At 43.4% G+C, this 18,114-nt stretch overlaps 1 protein-coding gene across 2 annotated transcripts in view; it reads left to right on the forward strand.

Moving 5' to 3' along the window:
- recql4 (RecQ helicase-like 4) overlaps positions 1-18,114 on the forward strand; it is a 108,908-nt gene that overhangs the window by 55,256 nt on the left and 35,538 nt on the right. For both annotated transcript variants that reach the window (XM_072254242.1, XM_072254243.1), the window contains exons 11-12: positions 8,224-8,316; positions 11,955-12,091. In XM_072254242.1, the coding sequence (XP_072110343.1) occupies positions 8,224-8,316; positions 11,955-12,091 (230 nt within the window). The remainder of the gene's footprint in view (positions 1-8,223; positions 8,317-11,954; positions 12,092-18,114) is intronic.

Consider the following 18,114-nt stretch of genomic DNA (forward strand, 5'->3'; position numbering starts at 1 on the left):
GAGCAAGGCACTTAATCACACATTGCTCTGCGATGACACTGGTGCCAAGCTGTATGGGTCCTAATGCCCTTCCCTTGGACAACATCAGTGTCGTGGAGGGGGGAGACTTGCAGCATGGACAGCCGCTGGTCCTCCATACAACCTTGAGTGAAGACTTTCCAGGCGCAGATCCATGGTCTCGCAAGACTAACAGATGCCTTTAAGTTATGCAATAGTAATTCAGACTGGAGCTATCGCTATATCATTTAATGAAGATACTGGTTAAATTCTGATGAGGGAATCTTCCCTCAACTCCTTCCAAAGCATCAACAAACTACAATAAAAGTACCTTTTGATTTATAGGCTTTATTTGTCACAAGTATGTTGAACACTGAAATGCATTGTTTGCATTTAATCAAATCAGTGAGGATTGTGCTGGGCAGCTTGCAAGGTTTGCCATGCTTCACTTGCCAGTGCCCAGAACTCACTAACCCTAACCATATCTCTTTGGAATGTGAAAAGAAACTGGAGCACCAGGAGGAAAACGTACAAACTCTGTACAGACGGCGCAGGAATTGAACCCTGACCTCACAGCTGAAGCTTTAATAGTGTTACACACCCCCAACTCACCTGATGAAGGCTCTCAGCCTGAAATGCTGACTGTTTATTCCCTTCCACTGATGCTGCCTGATCTGTGAGGTTCCTCTGGCATTTTGTTTGTGTTACTCTAGATTTCCAGAATCTCATGTTTATTATTTAACTGCAATTGTTTCAAACATTTGTTTCTGTCTTATTAATTCTGTTTATTTTAAATTCAAAATCCACTTCCTAAAGCATAGGAAGCTCAGGGACTAAATCCTGATGTTGTCACTGACTGAGCAAGGTTAAGTAGTAGATTTGCTCTGAAAGATTAGTCTGGAGTTTGTAGGCAGGCTGTGCTGGGAGAAATAGTTGGTCTCACTTCTTCAACCAGAAATATGGAGAGTGTCAGCTTCCAATTGCTGCAGTTCTCTTTCCAACCCTTCCCACGCTACAGACCATAACTCAGTGCTGTTGTATCCACTCACTCTGTAATATTTGAGTAATCGCGTGTGTGTGTGTGTGTGTGTGTGTGTGTGTGTATATATATACGTGTGTGTATATATATATATATATATATATATATTTTTTTTTTTGGTTGATTAAGCTTTCTTCTTCATTTAAATAATTCATTATGGGTTAATGTGCGAATTGCACACGTCATCATGCTACAATGTGATACGCATGAACCTCGCTGAACTTCAACAGGCCGCTAGCCATCTCAGGCTTGTTTTTAAAATACCTTATTGCCACTGTTATGTTTAATAACTTCAAAACATTAGATTAATTGGAAGAAAAACAAAAGAGCTGGGAATGTGAATCTGACTTGTTCCACTAACAGCAGCAGCTTAAGTGCAGAGGTGGGCTCTGTTTCCTGGAGAAGACAATTACAAGATTACTCAACTATTACTGAAATATTAACTACACAGCACTCCCCAGCTGCCTTCCCTTCAGCTTGCTTTTATAAATGGAGGCGTCTCTTGAACTTTTGTGAGAACTAACTGCAGTGCTGGCCAATCCCCACCTCAGGAGCTCCTAAGGTTGGGTGGCAGAGTGGCACAGCTAATAAAACCACAACTTTACAGTGCCAGAGACATGGGATCAATCGTGATTTGGAGTGCTGTCTGTGTGAACTTTGCACATTTGCTTTGTGACTGTATGTGTTTTATTCAAATGATTATCCCAAAGATGTGGTTGGTGAAGATTAGGTTTTTTTTGGTCACGTGTATATCAAGGCATACAATAAAATGCGTTGTTTATGTCAAGGTCCAACATAGCATGCCCACAAACTTACTAACCTTAACCCGTATGTCTTTACAAACTCCTTAAAGACAGCATTTGGAATTGAACTGGATCGCTGATCACTGGCACTGTAAATCAATATGCTAACTGCTAGCTGCCATGCACCCACTCTCCCTCCCCCCCCATCCCCCATAGGTAGGTTAATTGGATGCTGTGAGTTGTGTTGGCGCGTGGCCAAATGGTTAAGGCGTCGGTCTGGTGATCTGAAGGTTGCTAGTTCGAGCCTCAGCTGAGGCTGCGTGTTGTGTCCTTGAGCAAGGCACTTAATCACACATTGCTCTGCGACGACACCAGTGCCAAGCTGTCAGTCCTAGTGCCCTTCCCTTAGACAACATTGGTGTCGTGGAGAGGGGAGACTCCCAGCATGGGCAACTGCCAGTCTTCCATACAACCTTGCCCAGGCCTGCGCCCTGGAAACCTTCCAAGGCGCAAATCCATGGTCTCATGAGACTAATGGATGCCTATAAAAGTGTGCAGGTGAGTGGTAGAATCTGGGAGGAATTGATGAGAATGTGAGAAGGATAAATGGGATTAGTGTGAAGGAATAAATACACGGAGTATTATGAGCAGCTTTGGGCCCCTTATTTGGAGCGGGTCCAGAGAATGTTCATGAAGATGATCCGGGGAATGAAAGGGTTAATGTATGAGGAGTGTTTGATGGCTCTGGGCCTGTACTTGCTGGAGTTTAGAAGAATGGGGGGGGGGGGATCTTATTAAAACCTATTGAATATTGAAAGGCCTAGATAGAATGGACGTGGAGAGGATGTTTCCTGTAGTGGGGGCCTACAGTCTCACAACAGAGGGATATCCATTTAGAACAGATATGGGGAGGAATTTCTTTAGCCAGAGGGTGGTGAATCTGAGGAATTCATTGCTCTAGACAGCTGTGGAGGCCAAGTTATTGGGTATATTTAAAATGGAGGTTGATATGTTCTTGGTTAGTTGGACGTCAAAAGTTATAGGAAGAAGGCAGGAGAATGTGGTTGAGAGGGATAATAAATCAGCCATGATGAAATGACAGAGCAGACTCGATGGGCCGAATGGCCTAATACTGCTCCTATGTCATGGTGTTATGGTCTTATGATTAGTTATAATTGGCGCAGACTTAATGGGCCAAAGGGCCAATTTGCAGAAATTCCGTCTCATTATTTGACATCTGTTAATTCCCCATGCATTTTATATCTTGTAACTATGTCATTATATGGAGTCTCTATGATTTTCAGCTGGGGAGCAAGATATTTGATTTTTTTTTTAATATGTGAAAACATACAGGTAACTTGGAAACAACCTGAGAACTTATAAACCAGACTGAAAACCAGTTACTTTCCCCAAGAAGCAAGGCTGATTGACACCTCCACCCACTAACCCATCCCACCACACTCCCAACTACCACTACTTTATCATTTTCTGTGAAAGTCACTTATGGACAGGTACTGCTATGCTTAGCATCACTTTTGGACATAAATTCAACCTATGTATATATGCTATCTTATGTATTTATATTTATTGTGGTTTTACTATTGTGTTCTTTATCTCATTGTGTTTTTTTGTTTTGTGCTGCATCAGATTAGGAATAACAATTATTTTATTCTCCTTTACACTTGTGTACTGGAAATGACATTAAACTAGTGGTTCTCAACCTTTTTTCTGCTCATGGCCCATGTCCTCCGAAACTTCCAAGCTAGCCAAACTTGACCAACTTAAGAGTGCTGACTTCAAGTGATAATCTACCAACCCAGGCAAGGGTTAGACACACTGGTAGACTCCACAGGGTCATTCTGTCACGCACTAGTAATCACAGATTGATTCCTCTTAATCGATCCTCAGTCCCACACCCGTGGGCACCTGAACAGGATAATGGTAATTTCACCACACCTTAGTGTGTCCTCTGAAACAAGCAACTATGCTAGTTTAAATACTGTTATGCTGAACACCAGCTGTCCATCATGTAGCTCCACCTCTCTCTCTCTCTCTCTCTGTAGGAACTCAGAAGCTGGCAGTGTCCTTGCATAAATCCCAAACAAACTGTGAGCAGTCTTAGCCCCTCTCTCTCTCTCTGTAACAAGCTGTTGGTGCTGTACAGCTGCACGCTCACTCTCTCTCTTTTTAAAGGCACAGTCCATAATGATAACTCAGGATATTGTCACACCACAGAACCTTCTTTCAGGTGACTTCAGAGTTTCCCACAAGCCTTCAGGCAAATTCTAGCTGAGATTTCAAGTGAGCTTTTTTTCAAGAGTGGCTTTCTCTTTGCCACTCTCCTGTAAAGCTGCAACTGATGAAGTACCTGGGCAACAGTTGTTGTATGCACAGTCTCTCCCATGTCGGCCACTGAATCTTGTAATTCCTCCAGAGCTGTCAACGGTCTCTTTGGTGGCCTCCCTCACTAGTCCCCTTCTTGCACGGTCACTCAGTTTTTGAGGATAGCCTGCTCTAGGCAGATTTACAGCTGTGCCGTATTCTTCCCATTTCCTGATGATTGACTTAACTGTACTCCAAGGGATATTCAGTGACTTGGAAATGATCTTGTACCCATCTCCTGACTAGTGCTTTTCAATAACCCTTTTGCGGAGTTGCTTGAAGCATTCTTTTGTCTTTGTGGTGTAATTTTTGCCAGGATACTGACTCACCAGCAGCTGGATCTTCCAGATACAGGTGTATTTTTCCTACAATTAATTGACACGCGTTAACACAAAATACTCTGCCGCTGCTGGGGTCAAAGCAACACTCACAACACCCTGGAGGAACTCAGCAGGTCAGGCAGCATCCATGAAAACAATCAGTCAATGTTTCGGGCCGGAGCCCTTCGTCAGGACTGAAGAGGGAAGGGGCAGAGGCCCTATAAACCAGGGGTCTCCAACCTTTTTTGCACTGCGGACCGGTTTATTATTGACAATGTTTTTGTGGACCGGCGGACCCCGGGGGGGGGGGGGGGGGGTGTAGGATTGCCAATGGACAAGAGTAGCAGTCAAGTACGCTGTGTTTACCCCGAGAAAGACTACCATGACCATGAAGCCTTGCGCGGGCACCAGTGCGCATGCGTGATTTGCTCATGGGTGTACGTGCTGATTTCTTTCTACAAATCGTTTTTGGCGAGTCTGTTCTGGGGGGTGTTAATTACGACTGGAATATAGATGATAAGTGGGTAATACACTCAATTTCATTTCTAAAAGGGTTTATCTAACGAATTTAATATTAAACACACTGCATATTTTCCTTGCATAAATATAGTGATAAGTCAATTATCAGGGGAGCTGGAAGTAAGTGTTGAACGAACTTCTAGTAGAAGTGGTAGAGGCAGGTTCAATATTATCATTTAAATAAAAATTGGATAGGTATATGGACAGGAAAGGAATGGAGGGTTATGGGCTGAGTGCAGGTCGGTGGGACTAGGTGAGAGTAGCGTTCGGCACAGACTAGAAGGGCCAAGATGGCCTGTTTCCGTGCTGTAATTGTTATATGGTTATATAAATCACTTATAAGTCAATAGCTTCATCACATTTTAAGTAACGTTTGGATATTAAACACGCAGCACATATTTTCCCCGTATGAACATATAAAATCATTGCAACACACCAATATCGCTGCATCAGTAGGAGTCCTGGGCTTGTTTTCCTGCAACAACACAGTCCTATAGAGAGGTGATGGGAGACAGCGATACTCGAAGGGGGTTCCAGATGTCCAGTCTATTCCGCAATTTAGTTTTCGTTGCATTCATTGCAGAGATATGTTGGAAATGGAAGCAACGTTTTCAGTGCTTTTGTGGCCGTCTCAGGATATTTAGCCTTGACTTTGATCCAGAATGCCGGCAGAGATGTTATGTCAAACATACTTTTCAGCCCACCATCATTTGCAAGCTCGAGGAGTTGATCTTCTTCCTGCGCTGACATGGATGACGCGCGGGTAATGACCTCGTGTGCGTTCAAGCTCAACAGTGGGCGTGACAGGGAATGAGGAAAGGTGCAGCTGACCCATATCGCCAAATCATATCGTTTCCTCACGGCCCAGTAGCACATGCTTTGCGGCCTGGTGGTTGGGGACCGCTGCTATAAAGAAGGTGGGGGGAGGGTGGGAAGGAGAAGGCTGGTAGGTGCCAGGTGAAAACCAGTAAGGGGAAAGATAAAGGGGTGGAGGAGCTGAAGCAGGGAGGGAATAGGCAGGAAAGGTGAAGAAGGAATAGGGGAAAGCACAATGGGTAGTAAAAGGCGGCGGAACCATGAGGGGGGTGTTAGGCAGCTGGGGGAGGGGGCGAGAATTACCGGAAGTTGGAGAATTCAATGTTCATATCAAGGGGCTGGAGACTACCCAGAGGGTATATGAGATGTTGCTCCTCCAACCTGAGTTTAGCCTCATCGTGGCAGTAGAGGAGGCCATATATGTACATATCCGAATGGGAATGGGAAATGTGCATGCGTACGCACACACACACACACGCACACCCACACCCACCCGTTTTACTGCCTTATTTGCATCATCTAGCGTATTTTCCATTCATTTCATTCAGGGTTCCAATTAAATTACATTACAGTCTATATTAATTTCTTTTTTATTTATATATTTTAGTAATATTTCATTAAAACAGTAATCTTATCATGGCCCATTCAGAAACTCCTGTGGCCCCAGTTTCTTGTTTTTTAATCATGGCCCCTGTGAAATCTGGCATGGTCCCCAGAGGGCCATATGGCCCATGTTGAGAACTAGTGCGTTGAGTGATCACGGATCGTATACCAGAGTTACTGTCCAGAATTTCTGAGCTACAACTGCTACACAATGTTACAAGCCTTGATCACACTTTGTAATTACTGACCTTTTAATTTATATCTTTTTAACTGGCATCTCTCAACACAGATAGCAAGTTTGGTTTGGTGCGTGTTGTCTAAAACCTACTAGCTTGAGTGACAGCTGACAGTTATTTCCCATGGTAGAGGATTCTAGGACAAGGGGCCAGGACGACTTCAGGATTGAAGGATGTCTATTTAGAACGGAGATGCGTAGAAATTACTTTAGTCAGAGGGTGGTATATCTGTGGAATTTATTGCTGTGAGCGGCTGTGGAGGGCAAGTCATTGGGTGTATTTAAGGCAGAGATAGATAGGTTCTTGATTAGCCAGGGCATCAAATGGTATGGGGTGAAGGCAGGGGAGTGGGGATGACTGGAAGAATTGGAACAGCCCATGATTGAATGGCAGAGCAGACTCGATGGGCCGAGTGGCCTACTTCGGCCGCTATATCTTATGGTCTGATGATCTAATACAGTGGATTCCAGTTAATTAGGCCATTGACTAATTGGTACAGACGTTTATTTGGGACAACTCTTAACAAAAACAAATCAAGAAAATTGCCGGGATTCCTTCATTTATTTAGGACAGTATGCCACTTAATTGGAGCAAGAGATTTGCATAACAGGTTCTGACTAGTGTCAGTTGCCCACACTTGTGTAGCCTGTAGAAGCTACACTGTGCTTGAAGCTAACAGTTTTTTAAATAGCGTCAGTTGTGTGTGTTTGTGTTCAAAAAGCAGTGATTTTTGTCACTGACGGTGAGAAATAAGCAGGAAGACAATTCAGAACTGTTCTGCTCACTGCGGTTTCAAGTATTGAGGCTTGGAGATGCCAGAAACAGCTGAGAGTGAAAATGAAATGATTTCTCTACTTCAAGAGGTTAAGATCTCTGAAGAATTTGAAGGTATCGACAATCATCTTGAATGCTACCTTTAGTCCCCACTGAACTTTCAGTTCCCACCTGTGGCTCCAAGCATGAGACAGTGGCCGCAGTCCGGTATACTGCTTTGACAGGCGGGCTAAACCGGGTGAGAGTAGCCGGCAGGTCTCAAACCACAGTGAGATAGGGACACACCTGTCCTTGCATGTGAAGTCAGTTCCAGCAGACTGGGTAGATGAGATCTACAGTGAGATCCAATAGCCAGGAAGGTGGTTTTGCAACGCTCCGTGGACTGTAACCATCCACAGTAACCAGGGAAGACCAGAGTTGTGACACTCGTAACACTGGACCCAGACCTCTGAGGTGTAGAGAATGAAGTTCCCCGGTCTAATTGCTTTTACACTTTAAAAACTCTCCAGCACAGGTTTCCTGTCATCGTTAGATACGATGGACTACCACCAGTAGTATTGGTAGTGTTCTAATTTGTTATGTATTTCATTTAAATGCGTAATTTGTTACTCAGTTAAATGGTACTTTGTCTTTTTTATATCTCTTTAACTATTTCCATGAAACTTTAGCTAATTGGGGCAGTACTTAATTGGGCCAAATGTGCTGGTCCTGATGTGTCCCAATTAACCGGTATCCACTATGTTAAGAATTTGGGTTCCTTTCGGTTTAACGATGCGTCTTACTCTCCCTGTCAGCTACTCCGCCAGAGGTTCAGGAGGCCCTTTTGGAGCTTGGGTACCAGTCTTTCAGACCAGGCCAGGAATTAACGGTGATGAGAATTTTGTCAGGTATGTGAGCAAAGGAGTTTCTTGCTCTGTGCATTTCCATTTCTGTGCCGTGGGAGTGGAGCCTGTGAATGATTTCTGGTTAACCTGAGTCAGCGGTTGCACACCAGCTATCTCAAGGGATGGATCCAGTGGCAAGCAGTTCTAAAGAGACCAGACTTTGCTGCACGGATATTAATGCCTACATGTATGAAGGCACTGTTAGCATATATTCTTACATATTTATACACTCTTGTGTGCCTATGTGGCCTCTCTCACGTGCGTGCATGTGCTCTTGGGACTGATCCCGGTGCTTCTCCCTCATCCTCCTACCTGATCATTCACACTCCCATCGACCCCTCTTGGTTCTTCCTGTCCAAGGTTCTCTTCTCCTTCAGCATGCTCCATGTTTGCTAAACCTCTGATCCCCTTCTCCCCCACCTTCATCCTTCCCCTTCAGCATGCTCCATGTTTGCTAAACCTCTGATCCCCTTCTCCCCCACCTTCATCCTTCCCCTTTCTTGTGAGAGTTGTGTCTCTGATGCTAATGCATTACAGCACAGAAACTGGCTGTTTGGCCCAGCTCGTCCATGCCAAGCTGTTACTCTGCTTAGTCCCACCCACTCATACATGGACCTTAGTCATCCATACCCCCCATCTGTATACTTATCCAACCATCTCCTGCGTCGCAATTGAACCTGCATCCACACTTCTACTGGCAGCTTGTTCTACACTGTCACCACCCTGAGTGAAGAAATTCCCCCTCAGGTTTCCCTTAAATATTTTGCCTTTAACCCTAAACCTCTGACCTCTAGTTCTAGTCTCAACTAACCTCAGTGGAGAAATCCTGCTTGCATTTCATTTCAAAGTTCAAAGTAAATTTATTATCGAGGTATGCATATATCACCATAAACTACTCTGAGGTTCGTTTTCTTGCAGGCATTTACAGGAAAATTAAAAAATACAATAGAACTTATGAAAAACTATAAATAACAATGACTGACAAAACAACCAATGGGCATATAATAACTAACTAACTAACTAACACTGAAAACCTGAATTGTGAAGTCCTTGAAAGTGAGACTACAGGTTGTGGAGTCAGTTCAGCATTAAGGTGAGTGAAATGAGCATTTAGCACTTCATGATTTTGTAATTTTTATCATTTAGCCCCTCTATTAAATCTCCCCTCATTCTCCTGCACTCCAGAGGAAAAAGTCATAATCTATTCAACCTTTCCCTATAACTCAAGTTCTCAAGTCCTGGCAATATCTTTGTAAATTTTCTCAGCCATATTGACATCTTTCTTGTAGGTAGGTGACCAGAACTACAAATAATACTCCAAATTTGGCCTCATCAATATCTTATGCAACTTCACCACAACATCCCAACTCCCGTATTCATTAAGAATGTGCCCGTGATGCTGTGGCAAATAGGTTTTCCACTGCAACTCTGCATGCATGTACTTGTGTTTTTGACTTAGAGGAATCAGGTAGCGTCTGTGGTAAAAAAAAAAAATGGAAAGAGATCGTAACTATATATGGTGTGTGTGACTTTATGTTTTGTGTTTTGTGTCTTGGTTCCAGAGGAATGCTATTTTATTTAGTTGGATATATGTCTATGGTTGAATGACAATTAAACTTGAACATATACTTGAATTTAAAATAAAAGTCCACAGGTAACCTGCTGGAGGAACTCAGCAGGCCAGGCAGCATCTATGGAAAAAAAGTACAGTCAACGTACCTGGCCTGGACCCTTTGGCAGGACTGGAGGGAAAAAGATGAGGAGTAGACCTAAATGGTGGGGGAGGGGAGAGAGAAACAAGGTGATAGGTGAAACTGGGAGGGGGAGGGATGAAGTAAAGATCTGGAAGTTGATTGGTGAAAGAGATACATGGCTGGAGAAAGGGGAGTCTGATAGGTGGGGATAGAAGGCCATGGAGGAAAGAAAAGCGGGGGAGGAGCACCAGAGGGAGGCGATGGGCGGGCAAGGAGATAAGGTGAGAGAAGGAAAAGGGGATGGGGACTGGTGAAGAAGAGGGTGGGGGAAGCGATACTGGAATTTTGAGAAATCGATGTTCCTGCCATCAGTTTGGAGCCTGCACAGACGGAATATCAGGTATTGTTCCTCCAACTTGAGTGTGGCTTCATCGCGACAGAAGAGGAGGCCATGGGTTGACATATCAGAATGGGAATTGGAATTAAAATGAGTGGCCACTGGGAGATCCTGCTTCTTCTGGCAGACAGAGCATAGAGGAACACTTTCAAGGACTCATCTTCTCAGTATTATATGGTCACATACAGTATATGTATTTTGAAAATAAATTTCTAAGTACGTACATGTCTGAGAACTACTGGTAAGATGGCAGTGTGCTTGGATGCAGCAGCCACTCTGGGCCCAATCAAGGATGTGTTTGTTCATCCTGTATATCTTTTTATGATCACAAGTCAATACTGGATACTAAGCATATCGAGTATTGCAGGACAATCCCATCAGCAGGCTGCTTGATAGCGATGGAGTTAGACTTATTGCATACCGTTGTGTTGATGCCTGGACTTGTATACTGTATATCACCATATAATACTGAGAAGATGAGTTCTTGAAAGTGGGTCCATGCACGTTCAGGAGCCTGATGGTTGTAGGGTAATAACTGTTCCTGAACCTGGTGGTACGGTACCTCCTTCCCGATTGCAGCAGCGACAAGAGAGCACGGCCAGGGTGGTGGGTGATGTTGGTGATGGATGCTGGGTGGAGTGTGTGGCAGTCAGGGGTTTAGAGGCAATCTGGGGTCAATGAATGTGGATGAAAAAGAATAGGCAGTGCTGAAGCATTGGAAGAAAACTACTTCTGGAATTGTGGAAGGGAATTTCCAAGGTTTGAAAGCTTTGGGAGTCAGAGCATGCTTGAGTTCTGGTGGTAGAGGCAGATAGATTAGGGACATTTAAGAAACTCTTTTGATCTTAGAGTGGGTTAAAAGATCGGCACAATGTGGGCTGAAGGGCTGTACTATGCTGTTATGTTCTATGCTGCCACACCATCAGATTCAGGAACAGTTACTACCCCTCAACCATCAGGCTTTTGAACCAGAGGGGATAATTTCATTCAACTTCACTTGCCCCATCACTGAACTGTACCCACAATCTATAGTCTCACTTTCAAGGACTCTTCATCTCATGTTCTCAATATTTATTGCTAGTTTATTTGTTATTATTTATTTATTTTGTATTTGCACAGTTTATTATCTTTTGCACAGTGGCTGTCTGCCCTGTTGGTGATGTGGTCTTTCATGGATTCTGTCGTGGTTGTTGTATTTACTGTGAATGCCTGCAAGAAAATGAATCTCAGGGTTGTATATTATGACATATATGTACTTTGATAATAAATTTACCTTGAACTTATATTGAGATATGGGAGAATTGGCTTGGTACTAGGAGCCAAATGATGAATTCTTTCTGTGAACAAACTGAGAAGGACTATGCTTGATGGGGATCATGAATTCTAAACTGCTCCTAATTCTGTATATCTTACATTGAGTAATATCTATAGCACTTGAACATACTTCAAACCTACCAGGTAATTAAAAGCCTAAGTTATACTTAAATATAAATTTGGAGATACTGATATCATTTCAAGCCAACCATTTGATTTTTTTTACTACAAACCAGGTCTTTCCACCTTGGTTGTACTTTCCACTGGAATGGGGAAATCACTTTGCTACCAGCTACCTGCATACCTGTATGCCAAGAGGTCAAGGTGCATCACCTTGGTGATTTCACCTCTTGTCTCGCTTATGGATGACCAGGTAAAAATTTTGTTCTTTATTTCCAATTTTGTACATCTTTTTAAACAAGCAACTCAGGCTGCGTTCTGAATTCTCCGTGCCATCAGAAAGGCGTGGAAGATTGGGAGATCAAAGATTAGATTAGATTTATTAGTCACATGTACACACAGTGAAATGTGTTGTTTGCGTTAACAACCATCACAATCTGAGAAAGTACTGGAGGCAATTGGCAAGTGTCACTACATATTCTGGCACCAACATAGCATGCCTGAAAAGTTTAGCAGAACAACATATAGCAAAGCAAACACAACAACAGCAAATCAAACCCCTTCCTACCCCCCCTCACACCCCTCCCCCTTCATTGGGGATAACCAGCCCTCTTCACCAGGGCCCATTGACCTTGGGTAATCACAGGTCTTTGCTCTCAGTGCCTGCCGACTCGACCTCTGTCCTCAGGATCGCTGGAGTCCAACCTGCCCAGTAAATCCCAGCCTCCATAGATCTTCAAGCCAGGTAGTTGCCAACCTTGTGGATCACTGGCCCTCATCCTCGGGGCCCATCAACCTTGGTCCTTGACTACAAAAATCGCTGGTTTACATCCTCATTATCTGCTGACCTGACCTCTGTCTTTGGGTATCACTGGCCTTCAACTGTGGAACTCTCTTACTGTTGGCTCCGTCCTTGACTCTTCATTTATTATCCTTGACCTCTAACTCGCCCTCATCTCTGTCCCTAAATCCTAACTTGACTCCAACTTCCCGCGCTGTCTCTGAACCTGAAAAGCTACTAAGCCTGAGCCATGACCTCAGGTGTTTTCACTGCTCGGCGCCAAAGGATAGTATATTTCTAGGGCATGTTGATGCCAAGAAGGTGGAGGTGTTGGGTCTCTCAAAGAATTCTGAGGCTGGTAAATGGCTAGGATCTGATGAGATCCATCTCAGGTTACTGAGGGAGGTAAAAGAGGGGATTGCTCAGGTGTTGATAGAGATCTTTGTATCCTCTTTAGCTACAGGCAAGGACCCAGAGGACTGGAGACTAGCCAACATAGTTCTTTTGTTTAAGAACAATAATGGGGAATAACAGGAAAGTATAGGCCAGTAATGGGATTCTTAAGGATAGGATTTACTCCCATTTGGAAAAGCATGGACTTATTAGAGATCATTAGCATGACATCATTTAGGCAAGTCCAAGTTTGTGAACTTGAAGTTTTTTGAGGAAGTGATGAAGATGATTGATGAGGGTAGGGCAGTAGATAATATCTACATGGACCTCAGCTAAGCATTCAACAAGTTGATCAAGAAGATTAAGGCTCATGGTATCCATACTGAATCAAATTCTAATTATTTATCACACTTAAGTCAAAGCATACATGACAATGCATCATTTTTTTAACAACCAACACAACCCAAAGGTGTGCTGAGACAGCCCACAAGTGTCGCCACACATTCCAGCGCAGCGTAACGTGGCCAGCATGTTCACAGAACAACACAGGCACCAACAGCAACAAGAACAGAACAACAGCAACAAATCAACACCAGCATACATACATACACATGTACAACGCGCGCACACACCTTCAACCTCAGGACAGGCGATCATCGGCCTGCAGTAGATCCGGACTCTCAGATTGAGGTCTCCGACGATTGGATCCCAACATCCAGACCCTCAGTTGATTTGTCGGTTTCAATTCAGGACTCACGGATGATGGCGAACAAGGAGCTGGAACTTCAGGCCTCAGACTTTGGATTGGTTTGGCCATAGTAGACCAGGGGTAGTGGTGGAAGTTGTATTCTAAAGGTTTGTACTCTATGGTGGTGTTGGTAATATATATAAAAGATTTGAATGAAAGTGGAGGTGGTGTGTTTGTTAAGAATTTGTGGAATTGTGGATAGTGAGGAAGGCTGTCACAGGATATAGATTGGTTGGAAATTTGGGTGGAACAGTGGCAGATGGAACGTAATCTTGACAAGAGAGAGGCGTTGCAGTTTGAGAGGACTAATGCAAGAGGAATGTATACAGTGAATGGCAGAACCCCGAAGAGCATTGATGTACAGAGAGTACAATCCATAGTTCCCTGAAACTGGAGAGGGTGGCAAAGAAGGCAAAAAAACATGCTTGTCTTCATTGGTTAGATCGTTAAGTATAAAAGTTGGAAAGTCAGGTTGCAGTTGTATAAGAATTTCTGTTAGCCACATAGGACACTGGAGCAGAATCAGACCATTTGGCCCATCCAGTCTGCTCTGTCATTCCATCACGGCTGATTTAATATCCCTCTCAACCCCATTCTCCTGCCTTCTCCCCGTATCCTTTTTTGTCCTTACTAATCATGAACCTATCAACCTCCACTTTAAGTATACTCAATGGCTTGCGTTTCACAGCCGTCTGTGGCAATGAATTCTACAGATTCACCAGCCTCTGGCTAAAGCAGGTCGTCCTTCTCTCTGTTGTAAAGAGACATTGCCAAATTTCCCTCGGGATTAATAAAGTATATCTATCTATCTATGTTGTTGTATTCTGAGTCTGTGCCCTCTGGTCCTAGACTGTGTGTTATTCTGGTCACAGGAAGGATGTAGAGGCTTTGGGATGCACAAAACGTTCACCTGTATTGAACAGTTTTAGCTATAATGAGAGATTGGACAAACAGGGATTGTTTTCCCTGGGGTGTCACGGGGCTGAGGGGTGAATTGATATAAGTTTACACAATTATGAGAGGAACAATGTCGTCACTGATTAATTATACTCTGACAACTTATACTCGTTTCTCAGTCATGCTTTATTCACAAGTGCACGAGGAGAACTGTTCAACCCATGTTACCAAACTACTCCTGAAACTTCAGCAGCGACAACCTCACCTATCATCATCATCAATGGGGTCTTAGATCGATACCAAAGGTCAAAGCCTAAAAGTGGATTGGAAGTTCAGGCTCAATGGTCAGAGCCCTGGGTCTGCAAGTGCACTGCGGAAGTCTATGAGTCGGAGTCCACTGGACGCTCAGAGACGGCCTGTCCTGGGGTTAGACGACTGTCTGTGTGTGTGCGTGGGTGGAAGGCACAGAGTTGTTTTGCTGGTGTTGTTTTATTGTTGTCTGTTAAAATGGTCTAATTTTATACAGACATTGATCCAATAGAAACACTTTGCACTTTCCAATCCCGTTATTTGCAATTATAACTACCAATCACATTAAGTATTTTAAGTATTAATAACCAAAAAAATGAAGGCATTAATGGCCAATAATACAATAGAATTTGTAAAATAACTGTCCAGTAGCTAGTATGTGCTCTAAAGTTATTTGTTTACATCCCTATCTTGAGATGTATGTGATCTTGGGTCCCAGGCTTGAACAAAGAGGCTGTGTCATGAGGAGCGAGGTTTGGCTTGGTTGACACACAATGCCTGATTGCTGTCTCTGTCAGCACATCATCTTAACCCTCACCTTGCCGCAAGCTCCACAACAGATAGGGTAGGCAGTCAGAGTCCCTTCCCCTGGTTAGAAATGTCAAGTACTAGGGAAAAGTTTGAAGGAGATTTGTGAGGCATGTATTGTTTTTCTTTCATATGAAATGGTAGGTGCCTGGAATGCACTGTAGGGGTAGTGGTAGAAGTCAATATAACCATATAACAATTACAGCACGGAAACAGGCCATCTCAGCCCTTCTAGTCCCTGCCGAATGCTTACTCTCACCTAGTCCCACTGACCTGCACTCAGCCCATAACCCTCCATTCCTTTCCTGTCCATATAGCTATCCAATTATATAGTCCTTAACTTCCTTTGTCAGCCACGGTAGCCTAGCCCCGCTGTTTGAGAACTACTTCTGTGGGACATATCTATCCTGTACATTATGAACTATTCCCAGAAACGACAGCCATTTCTGCTCTGACGTCATCCCCACCAGTATCCTTCTCCAATCCACCTGGGGAATCCCCTCTCTCATGCCTCTGTAATTCCCTTTATTTCGATGCATGTGACCTATGCTTCTCCCTCGCAAATTGCAGTCGGAATTCAGTCATGTTATGATCACTGCCTTCTCATGGTTCCTTTACATTAACCCCCCTAATAAGATCCTGTAGTTCCCCGAGTAGACTCAACCATCAGCTGCTGTAAAAAGCCATTTCGTAAGCATTCAATACATTTCCTCTCTTGCGATCTGACACAAATCTGACTTTCCCAATTCTCCTGCAGACTGAAGTCACCCACTACGTTGGTGTCATATGATATCAGAGTTTTAAGAAGCATGACGGTACAAGACAGGCAGTGAATTGAAACATATAGACTATATCATGTGCAGAGAGTTGTGGACACAGCTCAGCAAATCATGAAACCAGCCTTCCCTCCTTGGGCATTCTCTACACTTCTCACAGCCTCAGGAAGGCAGCCGGCATCATCAAAGATCCCACACACTGTGGATATTCTCTCTCCTTACCCTCCATCAGGCAGAATTTACAGTTGCAAGAAAAAGTTTGTGAGCCCTTTGCAATTGCCTGGTTTTCTGCTTAATTACTCATAAAATGTAGTTTGATCTTCATCTAAGTCACAATTATAGATAAACACAATTTGCCCAAACTGGTAACACACAAACAATTGTGCTTTTCATGTCTTTATTGAACACATTGTTTAATCATTCACTGAGGCTGGGAAAAGTATGTGAACCCTTGTATTTAATAACCGATAGTTCCTTCTTCAGCAGCAATAACCTCTATCAAACATTTCCTGTAGCTGCTGATCAGACTTGCACAATGGCAAGGAAGAATTTTAGACCATTCCTTCATACAGAAGTGTTTTAGTTCATCAATATTTCTGGGATATCTTGCATGAACAGCTCTCTTCAGGTCATGTCACAGCATCTCAATTGGATTAAGGTCTGGACTCTGACTTGGCCGTTCCAAAACACAATTTTTTAAAAAACCATTCTGTTGTTGATTTACTTTTGTGATTCAGATCATTGTCTTGTTGCATCATCCAACTTCTATTAAGCTTCAGTTGATGGACTGCTTCCTTGACATTCTCCTGTAAAACGTCTTAGTACAATTCTGAATTTATTGTTTCCTCAACAATTGCAAGCTGTCCAGGCACTGAGGCAGCGAAGCAACCTGAAACGATGATGCTCCTTCCACCATGCTTTTCAGTTGTTGTGAGGCTTTGGTGCTGGTGTGGAGTGCCCCTTTTCCTCCAAACATAGCAGTGTGCATTTCTGCCAGAAAGTTCAACTTTTGTCTCATTTGTCAACAGAATATTGTCCCAGAAGCGTTGTGAAACATCCAGGTGGTCTTTTGTAAACTTGAGACATGGAGCAATGTTTTTTTTTGGAGAGCAGTGGTTTTTCCTTTGTGGTATCCTTCCATGAACACTAATCTTGTTCAGTGTTTTTCTTATAGTGGACACATGAATAGAGAGTTTATCAAGTTCTAGATATTTCAAAGTTCAAAGTACTTTATTATCAAAGTATGTGCTTATTGTACAACCTTGAGATTCGTATCCTAACAGGCAGCCACAAAACAAATAAAAACCCAGAAATAAACCCCATGTACGTGAAAGAAGACTAACACCCAATGTGCAGAGAATAAAAATCCACATCATGCCCATAAGAAAATAAGAGGATAAAATAACCCATGAAGAAGACTGTCGAACACCCAATGTGCAATGAAAAAAGAATCATGCAAACAGTAACAGCAAGCAAATAGTGTTTCTGAACTGCAGTACGCAAAGAGAGTCCGAGACCCATTGTTTAGCACAAAGCTGAGTAAGCATCATAGGGCAGCAATCTTAATCAGCCCATACCTCACCTCAGGTCCCAACACCATGACCTTTTCAATGTGGCTTGGCGCTTAACTCTTCACTGAAGTTCAGGTTCTGCGGCTTCGAGCTGTGATCTGAACCGGCCCATACCTTGCTTCAGGCCACGACACCCTGATCTTTTCAATCTGGCCCACTGCTTTTTTTCAGAATCGGAATCAGGTTTATTATCACCGGCATGTGACGTGAAATTTGTTAACTTAGCAGCAGCAGTTCAATGCAATACATAATCTAGCAGAGAGAAAAAAGTAA

The sequence above is a fragment of the Mobula birostris genome, chromosome 3, assembly GCF_030028105.1.
Source record: "Mobula birostris isolate sMobBir1 chromosome 3, sMobBir1.hap1, whole genome shotgun sequence".
Lineage (NCBI taxonomy): Eukaryota > Metazoa > Chordata > Chondrichthyes > Myliobatiformes > Myliobatidae > Mobula > Mobula birostris.